This window comes from Falco punctatus (genome assembly GCF_963210335.1).
Source record: "Falco punctatus genome assembly, chromosome: 5".
Classification (NCBI taxonomy): domain Eukaryota; kingdom Metazoa; phylum Chordata; class Aves; order Falconiformes; family Falconidae; genus Falco; species Falco punctatus.
Window position 1 is genome coordinate 23,242,342 of NC_137584.1, and position 16,582 is coordinate 23,258,923.

Genomic DNA, 16,582 nt, shown 5'->3' on the forward strand with positions numbered 1-16,582 from the left:
CTCTATTCTTTGGTAAGTTTAGGCTTCCTATATATACACCACTGAAAATCTTCAGATGATTCATCGCTGGGGTTTGCTGTCAGATGAGCGCAGTTGTGAGTTACGCTTCTCGTAGGTTCTCTGGTACTGCACTCTTACCCCTCGCAGCCTCCCTGATTTTAAGCTGTGTCCAGGTAAGACCTGGGGGACCCTGGACAGCAGTGGACAGAACCACAAATTCACACTTCCTCACTTAAGCATTTAACTACCTAAGTCCAGAAAACCAACTTATTTTAATAAAATCACTATAATCTAGAAGTGACAACATGCATTAATCTTGCAGAACTGCTTTCACAGAGGTATAGTGAAACATCACCTCCCTTTATGGTGAAACATCTTCACCTCCTCCGCTCCTTCCCTGCCCCAATGATCTTTGCCCCAGAGAGGATAAGATAATAGGACAGTTTTTGCTGTTTACTAGGCTCCTTTTCTGTTTTTTCCCTGCTTAACATCATCACTCCTCTTGGCTGGCATTTTGGGGGAGATTCTCTGGAGATACCACTGATTTCCTACCCAATGCATACTGAGAGAACTAAACCACATGCATGGAAGCATTTGCTATCATTTAATCTCAAGTGCAGAGGGTGCAGCACTGCCTCTGGTAATATACTTCAACAATAAGCACCACTAACAGCTTTGGGGATCATATGTATTATTGGAGCAGAAGAGTTTGATACTTCCCATCGTGACAGAAAAGAGACAAGTGGTTAAATTACTGCCTGTTGTGCACGATTGTAGACATTAGCAGCTGTTATTTATAGTGCCCATTATGTTATAGTATCCCAAAAGACAGGAGAACCACGTCACACAGCATTACTACAAATAAAATCATTCTAGCCCAGAAAAAAACATTTTAAGAATAGAGAACATCACTGTAGTTTATCTTTAAATGGAAAGCATGAAACGCTCAGATGTTTTGATAATCAAATGTATGCTTTAGTACTACCACCCCACTAGCTATTACAAGAAGAAATACAAAGGACAGGAAAAATTGTACATTAATAAAAGCAGCTGGAAGAAAAAAAGGTAATTCCGGAAGGCATCTCCATCAGTACGTCAGTGAAAGTGGGATGTCCTTTTCTGGAAAATTCACAGCTGGAAGAAAAAGAGAGCTCTCATGGTTTTAATCATGAAGAGGCTTATATGCTACATTTTTTAAAAAATCTGTAATTCAGTCCTAGGGAGTTAAATATCAGTCCAAAACATGTGGCAGACTACGCCAAATTAGGCAGCATGCTTTAGAGTAGACAAACATGGTTCAGGCACCTTAAGAAAATAAGTTATCTAACACTGCAAGCACCTTAGATCCAGAACCCAAATTCCCCCACACTCTGCCACTCTTCTAGTAAAAAAGGGTGGTGGACGAGTGGGGGTGGGTGGGTGGGGAGTGGAGAAGGACAAAATAAAGCAAACTTAATTTCTTGAAATGATTTCTATTTAGAAGTTAGCAATGTGAATTCTAGTCCTTGTTTTTTCTAACAACATTCTTTTTACATGAAAACTTTTTTTGACAAAATCCATTATTCCCACATCCCCTGAAAAAAAAATGTTTTAACCTTCAAAACCTTGAAAGGCTTCCAAAAATTGGGGATTATGATACAACTGAAGTGAACCTGGGAGAAAAGACTGACAGTCACTTCTGATACTATTTCCACTGCTTTCTCCTCTCAGGACTGGGAGTCTTCCAGATCATGAAAGGATATATTTTTGGGATAATAATCTACTTAAACAGCTGAATTGCTATTTAAGACAAAAAGGAATATAATCAACATGTTAAAAAATTGGTAGCAAGTAAAGCATAGCTATTACTTCTATACTTCACACAACTGAATTAGGTACGATTAGGTTATACCAGCCAAGAGATCTGTCCTTGCTTCCGAGTTGCCTCAAAGCAGCCAGAGAGAGGCAAGACACTATAGAAATGGAGAATAAGATAAAATCTGTGTAGGCACCCCTGAGACTTTAAAACAGGGGTCCTCAAACTTTTTAACCAGGGGGCCGGCGCGTGGATGAAGTGGCAGGCAGTCATCTGCGGCTGCTTGGTTTCGCCCCCAACCCCCGGCAGGAGTTGCGTGTGTCTCTAAATACCGGGGGCCAGATTGAGGACCCTGGGGGGGTGTAGTTTGAGGACCCCTGCTGTAAAAGGTGAGGGAATAGTTTCTTTTGGTCCATGATCAAATTCTTTAGTGGTAGTGAAATATCAGTGTGGTCTACTGTATCCATGTGAAACCAATGAATCCAAGACTCATCTAAAATTACACCTATATTCCTCCAAGACCTATATGAACTCCCTATGCTCCTCACCATTGACTGGTAGTTGTTCTAGAAAAGAGTATTAACATTTTGCCTTACTTGCTGTATGAGTAGAAATGTCTGTCTTTTGACTTCTCTGCTCAATTACATGCTCTTCAACTGTACCCACACACTGCACTGCACCAGCCAAGTTGTACATTTTGGCAGTGGACTTCAAAACCATGTTCCTCCACAGGAGAGTGCCTGTGTATAGTACACTCACACGCACACAGACATGCCCTCAGTCCATGATTTATATACTGCCTGGGCAACCATTTCACAAATAGACGAAAACTCAAAAACAAAAATCCCAAGCTCTGGCATATAGAGATCAGTCATTCTACACGCTGCTTTCATTTAGCAATACTTAGCCACATAACTAACATGGCCAGTTATCAGAGGTGCCTGCAGTTTCTGCTGTTGCTGATGTACCCTTCTCTTTTCCTTCGTAGCTGGGTTGTACACATTGGGAATGCTTTACAAAACATTTCAGAAATAAAGGTCAAGTAAGCTTTCTTGCAAGAGATGCTGCTTTCTGGAGAGAATCTCCTTCCTACACACCTGCAGCCACCAGGGCCATTAAGATGTTAGGCAAAGAGGCTGCAGACACACATACATTTCTGTTTCTATAATTAAGTTTCACCAGTTAGAGCCCCTTCTTCAGCCCCCACTCCCCCAACACATATGAGGGTTAGACTGTTGAGTAAGTGCTATTTTACAGCTATCAGTTCATAGCCAGCACCAAGAGCGCAGGGACTAGACAGCACTCACCTTTCGAAGGAGGACATTTATCTTGGAACATTTAACATGGTATCTAAACATCAGTGAAATCTCCTCAGTTTTTTTTGTTTTTAAGACTACATAGTTTTGGGAGAAGCACAACCATGACTTCTCGTAACAGTAATAAGAAAGGAAAAACATCTCTCGGGAGGAGCTAGTTGCAGTGGAGGACCTTCAACTCCAGAACGTCCTTGTACTATACCAGTAGCCAACTAGGACACTGTGCAAAGACTGAAGCACTAGTACACTGTGCTGTGACCATGCTTTTTACTCCATAAGCAGAATGGCACAGACATTTGTGCCAGCTGAAGTCTTAAAACAGTTGAACGCTCACACATATCCAGAGTCTCTTTGCCTGTCCAATTATTAAGTGGACCAATATGTATTAATAACCTCTATACCTGGAAGTCTTGATACTGAGGTCTGAGGACCCTGAGGTAATAAACCTGATCCCTTTGAAGCTTGAGTCTACTCCAAAATGCCTATATTTTTCGTTCGACATAGAAACCAGATCTCAGTGAATTAAGCTGGACAGCCCTAGGTAGATGCAAAATCCAAAAGGGCAAGGCAGTCGTCTGGCTGGTTTGAGACCAAAACTGTGTAGTTCCTTATTCTAGCTAGTCATCTAGCAGTACTAAGAAGTATAAGATGACCCAAATGATGGAAACTAACTTCAGAAGATAATTTCTTCCACACCCTGAGAGCTTCCTCTTAACATCACTGCAAACTACCTGCTCTTCAGTGCCAGTTGTGCCTTATCCAGATTCCGAATCCCTGCGAGAAGTGGAACCAATGCTTTGATCCCTTATGGCTATGCTCTCTGTGCTGCTGATCTTCTATAGATATGAGAAAAGCTAGAGAAAAACACTGGTGAAAACCGAAGTCTGGGTAATAGGTTTATATTCACCTTGTAGGCTGTGGTGAGGGGAAGAGAATCAGGAAATAGAGAAGTGATTTCCTGAACCCACTCAGGAATACTAAAATAAACAATTTTGGTATCTTTACTCAAACTTCTTGGTATTAAACTCTTTAAGTGACATTCATTGCCACTATCAGATCACCTTTTGAGAACTGAACCAGTATTAAAGGAAAACAAGTAAACAAAGAAAAGCCCTTCTTTTTCAAGTCTATGGCCAGTGTTGACATACCCACCCAAGTCAACCAAGTCTTCTGGAAGAAGAAAGGTCACAGATTTGTATGTATGTGAGTATATGAGAGTTTCTGTAGCACAAAGATGGGAGATTAGACATATTAGCTAATCAAAGCTGATGCCATGCTTAGGGAACTGTCACATGTCATGTTAGATAACTGCTACACCATGCATTCTCTCCTAAACAAATCCGGGGGGTGAAAAAAGGCTCATTATTTCAATGACTTACAATCAAAACATGTCAGGGTTTAGATGTACACTAGTGCAACATACACAGAAGAGAACTGGAATCTGTCGACCTAGACAACAAAATCTAGTGAGAAGGAAGACAGGATAAACTGTCTCTAGGTATATAAAAGGTACCTGCAAGGAACTGAGAAGCAGGAGGCACCAATTGCCTGCACAAGTCAATGAGCTTAAGCTGCAGCAAGGAAGGCTCATGTTATGAATCGGAAAAAGTTTTTGGTGGCGAGGCTAGGGAAGCTGAATGAAAGGCCTGGGAAGGCCACACAAGCATCTGTCAGGACAGAGGCGGGTATAGCCAATCCCTCTTTGTGCAAGGCAGAGGCCGCCTCCCTCTCTGTTCCTGACTCTGTGCTAACTTGACTCGTCACTTCTGGCCAAAATAAAAGAAACAGAGATCTGGCCTCGAGATCTTCAACCTCCTCTTTCCAAGGACAGGCTAACACAAAGACAGGACTGGGGTTCAGCCGCTGAGGAAAGGGCAGAAGAGTGTATATAAGAATATGATGCTTGCAATAAATAGAAATTTTACCTCACAGTACACCCACCTGCACGGCAACTGCTCCACAGCCCTGCCTTTGCTGATACGGCAGTGGCAGTAATGTGGCGGCAAAGAGGAGAGCAGGAATCTCTAGGGAAACATGAGAGCCCCAAATTACGTTCTGAATGCATTAAATTATATCCTTTGATTCACTTCCAGCCTGCAGCATTTAAATTAGACCTTTTCCAAACTCGATGTTTTCTTCCCCCAAGTGGCACTTCATGTGGCACTATTCAATTAATTACTGTCAACATTCTTCACAAGGCAAGCTATGTCTGACAAGTTCTGTCACAGGTTATCACCTCTGCCACTGGGTATTGCCTCGCATCCTTTCATCAGTTTATCCTTGCACAGTCCAGTTCAGTTCTCCCTCCTTCATCCTTTACTTGTGATCCCTGACACTTCCAGAGAGTTAAGGTAACAGGTATTGCTCATAACAGCTCTAATGATGGGCTTTATTTATTTTTTTATTTTTTTATTTTGCAGAAGTCGCCACCGTATGCCTAGCCAACTAAAAAAGCAAAACAACCTTGACACCAAGGCATGAGAACTTCCGGATTAACTAGAAGATTAAGAAAATACTTCTCTTGCTTTATTTTCACCCCTCTAATTCCCATTTCCATGGAAACTGGGCTGGAAAGTACCAGCAGGCAGACTGCAGCTGAACATCTGAATGAGAATGCTCATGTTGAACTCAGCAAGCAGACAGCAGGTGAAATCTGCAGGAACTGTCTAAAAATCTATAGCTACATCTTGAAAGTAAAAGAACAACCTCAGTATAAGCAAAGAACTTCTAAAGAGGATGATACATAACCCTAGTGAACGTTCTTGCATTGCACCAGCTGATAATCCAGCTTTCTCTTCTGTAAAGCATGAGAATAAAAGTTCTTTATCTCAACGGCACAAGACAAAAATCAATCGCAATTAATTAAGTACTTCAAAATGTTCAGATGGAAAATGGTATGCTAGTGAATATGCTAAGTTATTTTTGTAACAGGATTTTGGCTTCTGAACCTTGTCCTGAAGTTCCTTCTGTGAAATTAAACTGGCTGCTGTACAGTTCATACAGATGCAATGTGAGCCCAGTCGTTTGGATGGCTCTTCTTACAAACATCCATTGCATTTGAATAAATATATAAACAAACAAACAAAAAAAGCAGTTGGAAACATATTTGCTAGTTACAAAACACATTAGTTTTGAGCACCACTCCACACTCCTTTTATTTTAAAACCTACTAAAGCAACACAATTGTAGATATAGGTTAAAAAAAAGATAATGTCAACTTCTTTATCCAATTTAGTAAAGTTTAATGCAAGAGTTCTTTTTAAAACCAGCTTAGATTTTTTGCCTGTTCAGTATTTGCTTTTCAAGCAACAGAAAGAAAAGCAAACAAGCAAAGATGAAACATTACTGTCTTGGGCTATGCTTTACCCAATGAAGAGATTGGTTATTGTTAAACTCCTGCTTTTGTATATAAAGCAATTACCACCCTTTCAAGCAGATATTACTCATTCTTTGCAGAGAGCAGAACATTGGTCACACTTTTTTAATGTAATTTTAGCCAATGCAGTGGACAAAAGATTGATTATAATGAACCACTTAATGTCTTGTGCAAGTTCAATATCAGCACACAAGAGCTGACCTGAAAATGGGTGATGAAGAAACTTGAGACAGCATAAATCTTTCTTTAAAAAAAAAATAATAAAAAGTTAAGGTTTAAAAGAGATATTTATCAGAATCAAGTCAGCCACATAGGTGCTCTTTATTGTACCTATATTCTCCTTCACTATGAGAGGGGAAATTCAAGCTTAAAGCAGCAAAGAACGAATCAGCCCAAGAAGCTGTTAGTGACTATTGATTCATTTCTTCCTTTGGGATCTACAGTGGAAAAAAAGAGCCCAAATTTGCAGTCCACAACCTCTTAAACTCAGAGCTATGACGGAAAAGGATAGTACAGAAGCTGTTTGTGCAATTTCCTTGCATGACAGAAAAGTAATAATTGTGTACCAGGAGCACAACAGCAGCAGAGCGAGCAATGGCTATCAGCATCTCTGCACTGCAAGAATGTCCATTTAACAGCTGCAGCAATGGGAAAAATCGCGGAGAGTGCCTTCTGTTAATGAGTCCCATTGATAACTCATGTTTTACTGCACCAAGTACATTTGTGCTCACCTTGAGGATCATTTACTGTGCTAGATCACGATACAGGGAGCTCTGGGATAAACAAAAATTGAACTCCAAATAATTCACTTATCTGGTCTAAGGCTGCTTAAACACTGCATACACAAAAGCATAAGCTTTCATATCTATTTCCTCTTTTTATTTGCATGAAATTATCTCTAGTTAAACAACCCGCATGTACTGCCTGAAGAGCTCTACTTCAAGCAAGACTGGAAATAAAAATAAATTTTACAAATATATAAATTCAAATAAAATGCAACCCATATCAAGGTACATTGGCTTCTCTATTTCAAAGCTGCATTCCTAGCCCTCAATTTTTTTATTTTTCTTTTTTTAGGAATGCCAAAACATGTGGTATTTAATGGCTATTTTCCTTTCGAGGGTAGAAACAGAGTATACCGCTCTGGGCGAACAGCTCTCTAAACCATTATCCTAACTAAGAAACTTGCTAAGGGGGAAGGGAGCAAGGGAAGGACAGACTTAGTATGTCTAAGGTTTACAGAAGTGACCATGGAGTAACGAGAGGAACTTCTGACTTGGTTGAAGAGTTCCCGTTAGCAGAGGGTAGATCACTGCTGGGAAGTATCTGTGAAGGGAATTAGAGCTTGACTGCGTGTGTACATAGAGGGTGGTGGATGTCCATCAAAAAGGGTGGGTTATTTCTCCCAGCTGGATCTGGGGAGAGAGGGGGTTATAATTCAAGAAAATAAGCAAGCTGCTCCCCACCGGGTCATTAGTACCTTCATGCTGTTTCCCCTTATGAGCTTGTTAGTAACACCTGTACAGAGCATGTAACTGCTTTTCTTCCAATTAACTTTATAACTGCTAATGCATCCCAGTTGTTTCTGGCTGGTTAAGTTATGGGAGATGGAAAGAAACTGTGAAGGGACATCAATACAGCTCTTATAGTATGCTTATGGCCTGTAAGAAGGAAATGCAGAATAAAGGTGTCTGGTCTTGGATGTTTTGCTTCTTGTGTCTCAGGGTATGTGACAAATACAGGCTCTGGATACCAGCTAACGTAACGAGCATACATTATGCTAGCACATACTACATAAACTTTCAATTTAGTAATAAAAATATATTTATGATTAATGGGAAACCACAAATAAATCAACACTTATGAAATTAAATATCACTGTCTATTAGAAAAGCCGAAGGCAAGCAACCAACTAGCAGCATTCACTATCTTATTTAGAGATTGAGATTTTGTAAATGTTTTAAGTTTTTGAATATCTAATCATTCTTTAACCTTTGAAACATCTAGTCTTGTTAAATACATGTCTTCTTCCAAAACTGCATTGCTGTGAAACAGATTAATTACTTTTTTTTTTTTTTTTTTTTAATCCTCTCTTCTGAAAGGCTCTGCATGAGATATTTTTATAGCCGAGTTACAAGCACTGAGAATAAAAATTCATGGCAGAAGTACTAACAGACTGTCACCAGGGAAGGTGATCATCACTCCCATCTACCTTCCCTTCTATGCACAGGCCTCTTCTCCAATTGACAAATACAGAATACCAATACTGATGGAGTAAGCATTGCCACTTCAAATACTTACAGTGTAGGAAGGGACAGTAGGACATGCGATTTTATAGGGTACAGACAATCCAGGGCCATGCTACTTTTAAGGCGAATTGCACATATTCCCCAAGAACTGAGATTAGGCTAGACCTGAAGGGCCCCCAAATGAAGAGATGGCCCGGCAGCACTGGCCCCATCATTCCCAAGGGCTCATTTCTTTCTCTGGGGTGCAGCTCCTGTGCTAAGAGCATGAAAGAGGCTGGTTGCGGGGGCACTCTTTAATGAGGAGCTCAAGACCCGCAATGTGGCCACACCTGAACTGTTGAATGATCATAAACAAGTGGGGAAACTACTACTGCATCTCTGCCTTTCACCCGTCCCTACTCCCTACAGCATCTGGGTTCTTCCCTAATGGTTTGGGGGGAGTGTCTCATTTTAGAATTCTTCCCCTCTTTCTTCTCCCATACCTCTTTATCCTTCTCTTCTTTTAATTAGGAACACCACCTAAGTCTGCACATTGCTAGACACCTCCAGATGTCAGCAGCTGAACGCAGACATAAACCTACAGCTTGTAATCAGGCAATGACTACTGCATTCGGCTCTGGGGCAACCAACATAAGGACATGGACCTGTTTCGGCAAGTCCAGGGAAGGGCTACAAAGATGATCAAAGGGCTGGAGCACCTCTCCCATGAAGACAGGCTGAGAGAGTTGGGGCTGTTCAGCTGGGAAAACAGAAGGCACTGGAGAGACTTTATTGCAGCCTTCGAGTACATAAAGGGGCCTACAAGAAAGCTGGAGAGGGACTTTTTAGAAGGGCTTGGAGTGATAGGACGAGGATGAATGGCTTTAAACTGAAAGAGGGTAGATTTAGACTAAATATCAGGAAGAAATTCTTCACTATGAGGAACAGGGTGCCCAGGGAAGCTGCGGATGCCCCATCCCTGGCAGCATTCAAGGCCAGGCTGGATGGGGCTTTGAGCAACCTGGTCTAGTGGAAGGTGTCCCTGCCCATGGCAGGGGGGTGGAACTAGTTGGAACTAGTACTTCCAACCCAAACCATTCCATGATTCTGTGAATTTCTCTGGCTAATGAGAACGGAGCTGGACAAGATGATATACAATGTAGACATTTGAATGTAAATAGCGCATTCCACATTTACACAAATTTAATTAATGTATTCTTATGTTTGGACTATTTGATTCAGATATAGTCAAACAAGACAATGGTTCACCTATCTCTAATACACTCAGTGAATTTAACTCAAAAACCCAGTTGTTCTTTCCCTCTAGAAAGGAGCTCAAAGATCTCCCACATCCTGCCTGAACTCTTCTTCTCCTTCTTTCTGCCAGGTATTTAAACACCATAAATGGGGGAAACGGGGGAAATGGAACACTGGTATCATTTACTCTGCACCTGCTGGCAACTCCCAGATATATGACACATAGGCATAAAAATACTCAATGCAGCACTCACACACAAGCAATAGAAGTTAGTTATTTCCATACCCAAGTGTGCTTGAGTTGCCCAACAGTTGTTACATTACAAAACCTGATAGGTTTCCTCTTCAAAAAGCTTAGTTCAAAATTTTCAAAACCAAATCTTACGTTAGCAAGCTCCTCACTTCTTTTACATCCAAATGAAGGCACTTTTGGAGGTGACTGGAATTTTAGGTAAATGGCTTTCTTGATATTGATTATAAAGCCATAGTATACCCTTTTTAGATAAATGGTCAGTCTTACTGCCCAACTCCAGGTAATCACTTCAGGTAACAGTGGTTTCAAAATCCACTTGACACACTTCCGTACAAGTCAAGAAGAGCTTGGTCATCAAAGGAATCTGCATAAAATTCTTGTATTACAGATAAAAGATAATTGGCACAGGATATTAGCTAGCACAGGAGCACACAGACAGGGCTGAGGTCATTATACCATGATTCCTTAGTCCAGTTTTCAAAAAATCTTGAATAACATGAAGGCCAAAGACCATTTGCAATCTGTTCACTAATTATAAACTATTCAGTTCTTGCTAGAAGAGGTGTATTATTAACTGTCTTACTATAGTATTTCTCCCATGTTCACAGATAAAAATGGAAATGAGATTTTACATTTCATTTGAGAAATTGCAGGTAACAACAAGTCACATGACAGTTCAACACAGCTGTCAAGTTCTCTATGCAATTACCCTTAATGCAAACTCTGCCTGAAATACTAGTAATAACAAGCCAAGGAACAAAGCAGTTTATTTTAAAGGTAGCTATTGGGGGAAGAGGGAACGAAGACTTGAGAGCTGCAAGCAATCATGTATGTTCTATTAAAAAGATATCAAAAATATGGTTTATTTTTCCTCCTACTTCTCTGAAATTAGTCTGTTAAATAAAACTCACAATTGCATAGGCAGTCACTTTCACCCAATGTATAAAGTTATATAAAGAATTGTAAAAAATTCTAAAAGAAATTGTTTTTTCCTGTAATAAAGAAGTACAATTAAATCATCACTTTCTTCTCATCCATGTTATCGTTCTCATCAATTGATCTGTTCCGGGCAGAAACGTATCACTTGAAGTTTCCTGCTGTACAATAGCAAGGCATTATTAGTGATACTCCTTCTCTCTGTCTACTCCTTTAGCCTACTATAGTCTCTGAAAAATAAGCATAAAGCAAGCATTTATCTGCAGTCAGAGCTACACATCGGATTACTGCTTTGTACTTCTGTGAACCAACAGGCCTAGACTACAAATGCCAGTATTAAACCTCTTTTCCTGCCAAAATTGTAACTTTTTAATTAACAACAGAGATGCTTCAGAAGTTCATACAAATACCTCTGTAAGCAAACTCTGATAGCAGTCTCTACAAACTGATAGCTCCAGAAAGTTAACAGAATACACAAAATCTTCACATGAAAACAGGTAATTTAAACACAGCATCCAAGTTGTCCCTCCCTAGAAGAGAAGTTCGATGACCGTAAATAGCAAATAAGACTTCTCCATTTATCGATTCATGTTTGCAGTTCTCCAAATTATATTACAATATTGCCTCATTAACAAAAATGTTTACCTGTGTTCCTGTCGGGTAAAATACAGCAATGCTTCTGCAGTATGCCAGGCAGAACCTGTTGCAACAAAGAAACAGATGTTAATGTACGTATGTATTTTAACAGCCTATGAAGAAAAGACAGTCATTGCTGGAGTGCATGTCCAGTCAAGCTTTGTGCTCTTACACTGCAACCAAATTAGCTGTCATGTAATGTAAACGTGAACCCCACTCACTAGGAACTGCACAGAGAGAAGAATCTTACAAAATTAGCTACTTACTACCTGCATGTAACGTTAGTTTCACCCTCTCTCATAGACTACAACACCAAAAAGTTGAGTGAAAGAACGTAAGACTGTAATTAAACATGCTTAACTTAGCAAGACAGTATGTTACCGATCAATGATGCTGCTGTTCCTGATTTTGCATATGTGGCCCTGGGGTTTTGAGATCTAGCTTTTCATAAATCACACGGGACCAAATTCCAAAGCACAGCATTTCTCTCCTCACACAGCCAGTTGCAGCAGACAACACAAAACCCCAAATGCTTGAATAGGAAACTTAAGGGAACAGGGACAGAGAAGATCCCAAGTTTGGGGCTCACCATGTCCACCATGCTGAGATGCTTCTAGCAGCCAGTGAGAAATGCTGCAGAAACCTCTCACCACCACTGGCCCTTTCTTACTGGCAGGACCTCACCCTTCTTCACAGATTTATGCATTAAAGTCACCTGCTTGGTGCAGACAAGCAGTTGTGGTGTTTCTACCAGTAGCAACTTGTAATTGAAGCACCCAGGACCTTATTTTAATCTGACTTCTAAATCTATAATTTACACCCTCTACAATGCTATCAGCATCGGTAAAATTGTAGCTTAAAGTTTAACGGCTTTTCCTTTGCTATTTCTAAGAAAAAGCCAATTCAAAATAATGCTTTGAGATAGCTTCTTTAAATTCTTTCTCTTGGAGGACAACATGCATCCTTTAAAGCCTGAAAATTAAAACAAAAAAAAAAAACACCACACAAAAAAAGTTTCTACAGACAGGAGGCCAGCATAACCTCTGTCTGGAAATGCTGGGCTTCTAACCTCTACAAAGACTCCACATCTTTCATTAAGTTTTGGAAATTCAGTAAGGAAAATACTTCAGGGAGTAGAGACGTTTTTATTTTTCACAAAGACTGCTGTTGTTGTTCAGCCAAGGTTAATAGCTAGGGATGAGACTGCTAAGAGTCAGACAGGTACTGCCCCTGCAGCAGCACGGCAGGTCCCCAGCCCTTCCTGCAGGACTTTTCCAATACCCGCTCCAGTAACCCCAGGGGGATGAAGACCTCAGCTTGTGTGTCCTCCAGCACAACAAATTAAAGTCTTAAGAAACTTGCTGCACCGTGCTTCCTCCTGAATGCACACACGCAAAGGCAGGGCCACTGCAAAACTGTGCTTTTAATGCCATTATAACTTGGAGAGTTGATCTGTTGTCAGAAAGGTGCCCTGGACAAAAAGCAGTGGGTAGAACTGACAGGGGTAAGAGCAGTTCCCCCATAACTCCTCTGAGCTCTACAGAAGGCACAGCATTTAAATGTAAGCTCTTACAAAGGTAATTCCATTTGTTCTGGCATAATTCTAAAGTTAACCTTGTGGATAAAAGGGAAAACAAACTCTGTTTAAGCAGCAGACGTTAGGCACAAGGTAATCGAGTCAGATCCCCAGAGACAAGTCTCAGCAGATCCCCCCAACAGCTCATCAGGAAACCGCTTTGTTGCAAATACAATTTATGGTCACATTTGGGGCTTTATCATGTTGCTGTACATCTTGTAAACATGTTTGACTTGATAAGTCAATTTTTCTCGAATTCCTTCTAGGTCACCCTTTCAAACACACACGCATGTGGACTTGTGTCCCTGAGGGGTGTAGGTCTGTAACTGCTGGTGCTTCTGGAGACTGCCAGCGCACCCTTCCCCAGACATGACATACGACCTCACGGGTCACCCACAGCCACTCTTGAAAAAACACAAAATTTGAGGGAAGAAAGAAAACGTGTATTAGCTTCACAGACACCTACATCCAAGATGTGTGCCAGCCTTTTACTTGACCCTCTTGCAGCCCCATTTAAGCAGCTCCCACCACCCTGAAGTTAAGGCATGCGGCATTATGGTTCTGTGCCTACAGAAACACCCTCACCAGGAGTCAGGCCAAGCTGAGGCAAAGTGTGGACATCTTGTACTTCCAGATTTCTGCATGCTCAGCTATACCAGCTAAGTACCATCCTTCCTCACCCCTTTTGGTCTACACAAAACCTTTCAGCAACTGCTTCCTTAAGTAAAAATCCTTCTCCCTTAAAGCAGTCTCAAAACTAGCCTGTTTGCTTCAGGGAGGACTATTTGAAGGAACAAAGTAGGACTTGAAGCAAAGTATCAGCTTGCCTTACCCTGAGATTCACAGGCAGCAGGCAGCTTGTATTTTAAGAAGAATCAATAGCACAAATAACAATCTTCTGAAAACCACACTCATCATTCTACAGTGTTTCTTAAATTTTGAAATAAAAAAAGCAGTAATTCTTAGGCGTACAATGTCATACATACAAACTGTAGCATTTTCCTTATGGCCACAGATATAAATAACAGCACAGTCTCATAGGCATTGAAAGCATAAAATTCAGAAGCAGAGAACAAAGAAATCGTAAAATGAACAGAGACAGTCTTTCAAAACAGTGTAACACAAAGACTGAATTTAAAAAAAAAAAACGGTCTTAGTCAGACGTAAAGTAACATTTAGTTCCTAGTGAATCTGTCCCATTTTCTTCCCCACATTCAAGAACCATGAAGAAGCATTATGAATTTATTATGAGCACCTAGTTAATCAAATTAAGACTGAAATTAAAAGAAGAGACAGAAAAGGGAAGTCTGGAGTAATGAGACAGTTTCAGTGGGGGGAAAAAAAAAGCTCTAGAACATAATTTTTCCTTCTTGGTAGACTGGATATAGATAAAAGAATAGTCATACTGAAAAGCACGAGCTGGAAAAACATTTATTTGTCCCTTCCCTTCACTCTCTTTAAGTGTTAAGTAGGCAAACAGTATGGCAGAGGCTAAAACAATGCTTCCTTCTCCCCAGCCCTTCAACATGTCTGCCCTGCACAAAGCCAGTTTCTGGCTGGTAGGAGTTTGATATGAACCTCCCACTTACTTATCTACAGTATACAGATTTTTACGCTGCACCCATCTCCATGGTATCCAAGAGCCTCTTCACACTGCTTCTCCTCCCACTTTCTCCCCACTCCACTTCTCTCCTCCTTAGGGAAAATGACAGGAGAATACCTCAGCAAAACTGTCACCTTTCCCTCTACATGTCTCTCCTTTTCTTTCATTCATTTGCATGCTGTAACCCCTGGTTTATTCCTTTAAAAGCCTCATGTCTCCAAGCTTTTCCTTTAATTTCACAGATAATCCCCACATTAATTTTTTGTTTGTTTGGGTTTTGTTGTTTGAAACTTTGCCTACACAGGCAATTTGAGTGAGAATCTTCACCCAAATCGCACCTGGATTGATTTCTGCTGTAGAAATCAAAACATGGGAGCTACTGGAGGGATTCACAGGCAGGGGAGGGGGGAAACACAGAGAGAACAGAATATGGTTTAAAAACATTCTTCTTTTCCCTCAGCAAAAGAGAAACAGGTTTCAATTATATTTACTGATGATTTAACCTTCAGTTGTTTTATAAGCTCTCAGTTGGGAGCTAAGGCATTGCAATACTAAATTAAAACTGAACGCACAGATGCAGAAACAGAATAAATAATACAGCAGGTGGTGTGTCCTTAACATCAAGGTGCTTCCCTAGCAGTAGCAAATTAGCTCTGGTCCACAGTATACCATTAGGTGGTCACATGTGGCAGGAATGCAGCCTACGCTCATGGTGTTAAGTTGAAAGCATCCTCAAATTCAGTGAAAAATTCTAATTGATGTTGGTGGACATTGATCAGAACCTACTTACATTTGTTTTCACTGCAGCTTCCTGTGCTTAGAGATAAATAAATATATAGCTGCCATTAATTAGTGTTTAAATTTTTACTTGTAGCTATATGTAATATCAGTATGCACAAAGCTTCTCAGAGCAGCACAGGGTAGTTACATAGCTGTTTACAATTTAGTAAAGCTGTTTGCTTGGAAGCTTTCCTTTATTTCATAAAAACAAAACATCTGAGTCCTCTGAGTGTTCAGCATGCTATACTTTTTTAGAGTGTTTTAACAAGAACTTGAATTAACTCCTAAAAAATCATTTTAAGTTTGGAAAGTACAAACCTCTAACACAATTAAAAAAATATATAATTACAGAGAAGTGGAAATGTATGAAACAAAATAATTCTAGTATGGAAAAATGCCTCTGTGAAATGGATATCTACTCACTCAAAAGGATCTGATGCATAAAGACATTCAGGCCTCTCGTGTCACTGAATGACAGATAAATGTTTTGCTTTCTACTCCACTTATAGCTGGACTGCTAAGATGGCCATAAAATAGCAAGCTGGATACTATTTACTCTTGTCCATTTATATTTTTTTTTCTGCTGAAAAGTGAGTCGACTGAAAATGAATGTTTCCAAAATTACAGAACACCTGAATCAGGAGTCTGAGTGCTCTGTAGGTGAAATTCAAGGCAGAAGTTAACAAGGATTTGTACCGTAGTTTGTAACTTGCCAGAAGGAAGGAACTTCAACTTGAATTTCAGGTCCCAAGCTGAGATATGGTATTTTATCTCTGCTGTTTACACCCTAGAAACCCAGTGATCCCAAAGACTGGAAAGTCAGAAT

General features: G+C 40.3%; 1 protein-coding gene across 1 annotated transcript in view; it reads right to left on the reverse strand.

Annotated features, from left to right (window-relative positions):
- Nucleotides 1-16,582, reverse strand: part of DLGAP2 (DLG associated protein 2) — a 501,923-nt gene that overhangs the window by 403,916 nt on the left and 81,425 nt on the right. Inside the window, exon 2 of the mRNA XM_080387773.1 lies at nucleotides 11,807-11,861. Within this exon, the coding sequence (XP_080243899.1) occupies nucleotides 11,807-11,861 (55 nt within the window). The remainder of the gene's footprint in view (nucleotides 1-11,806; nucleotides 11,862-16,582) is intronic.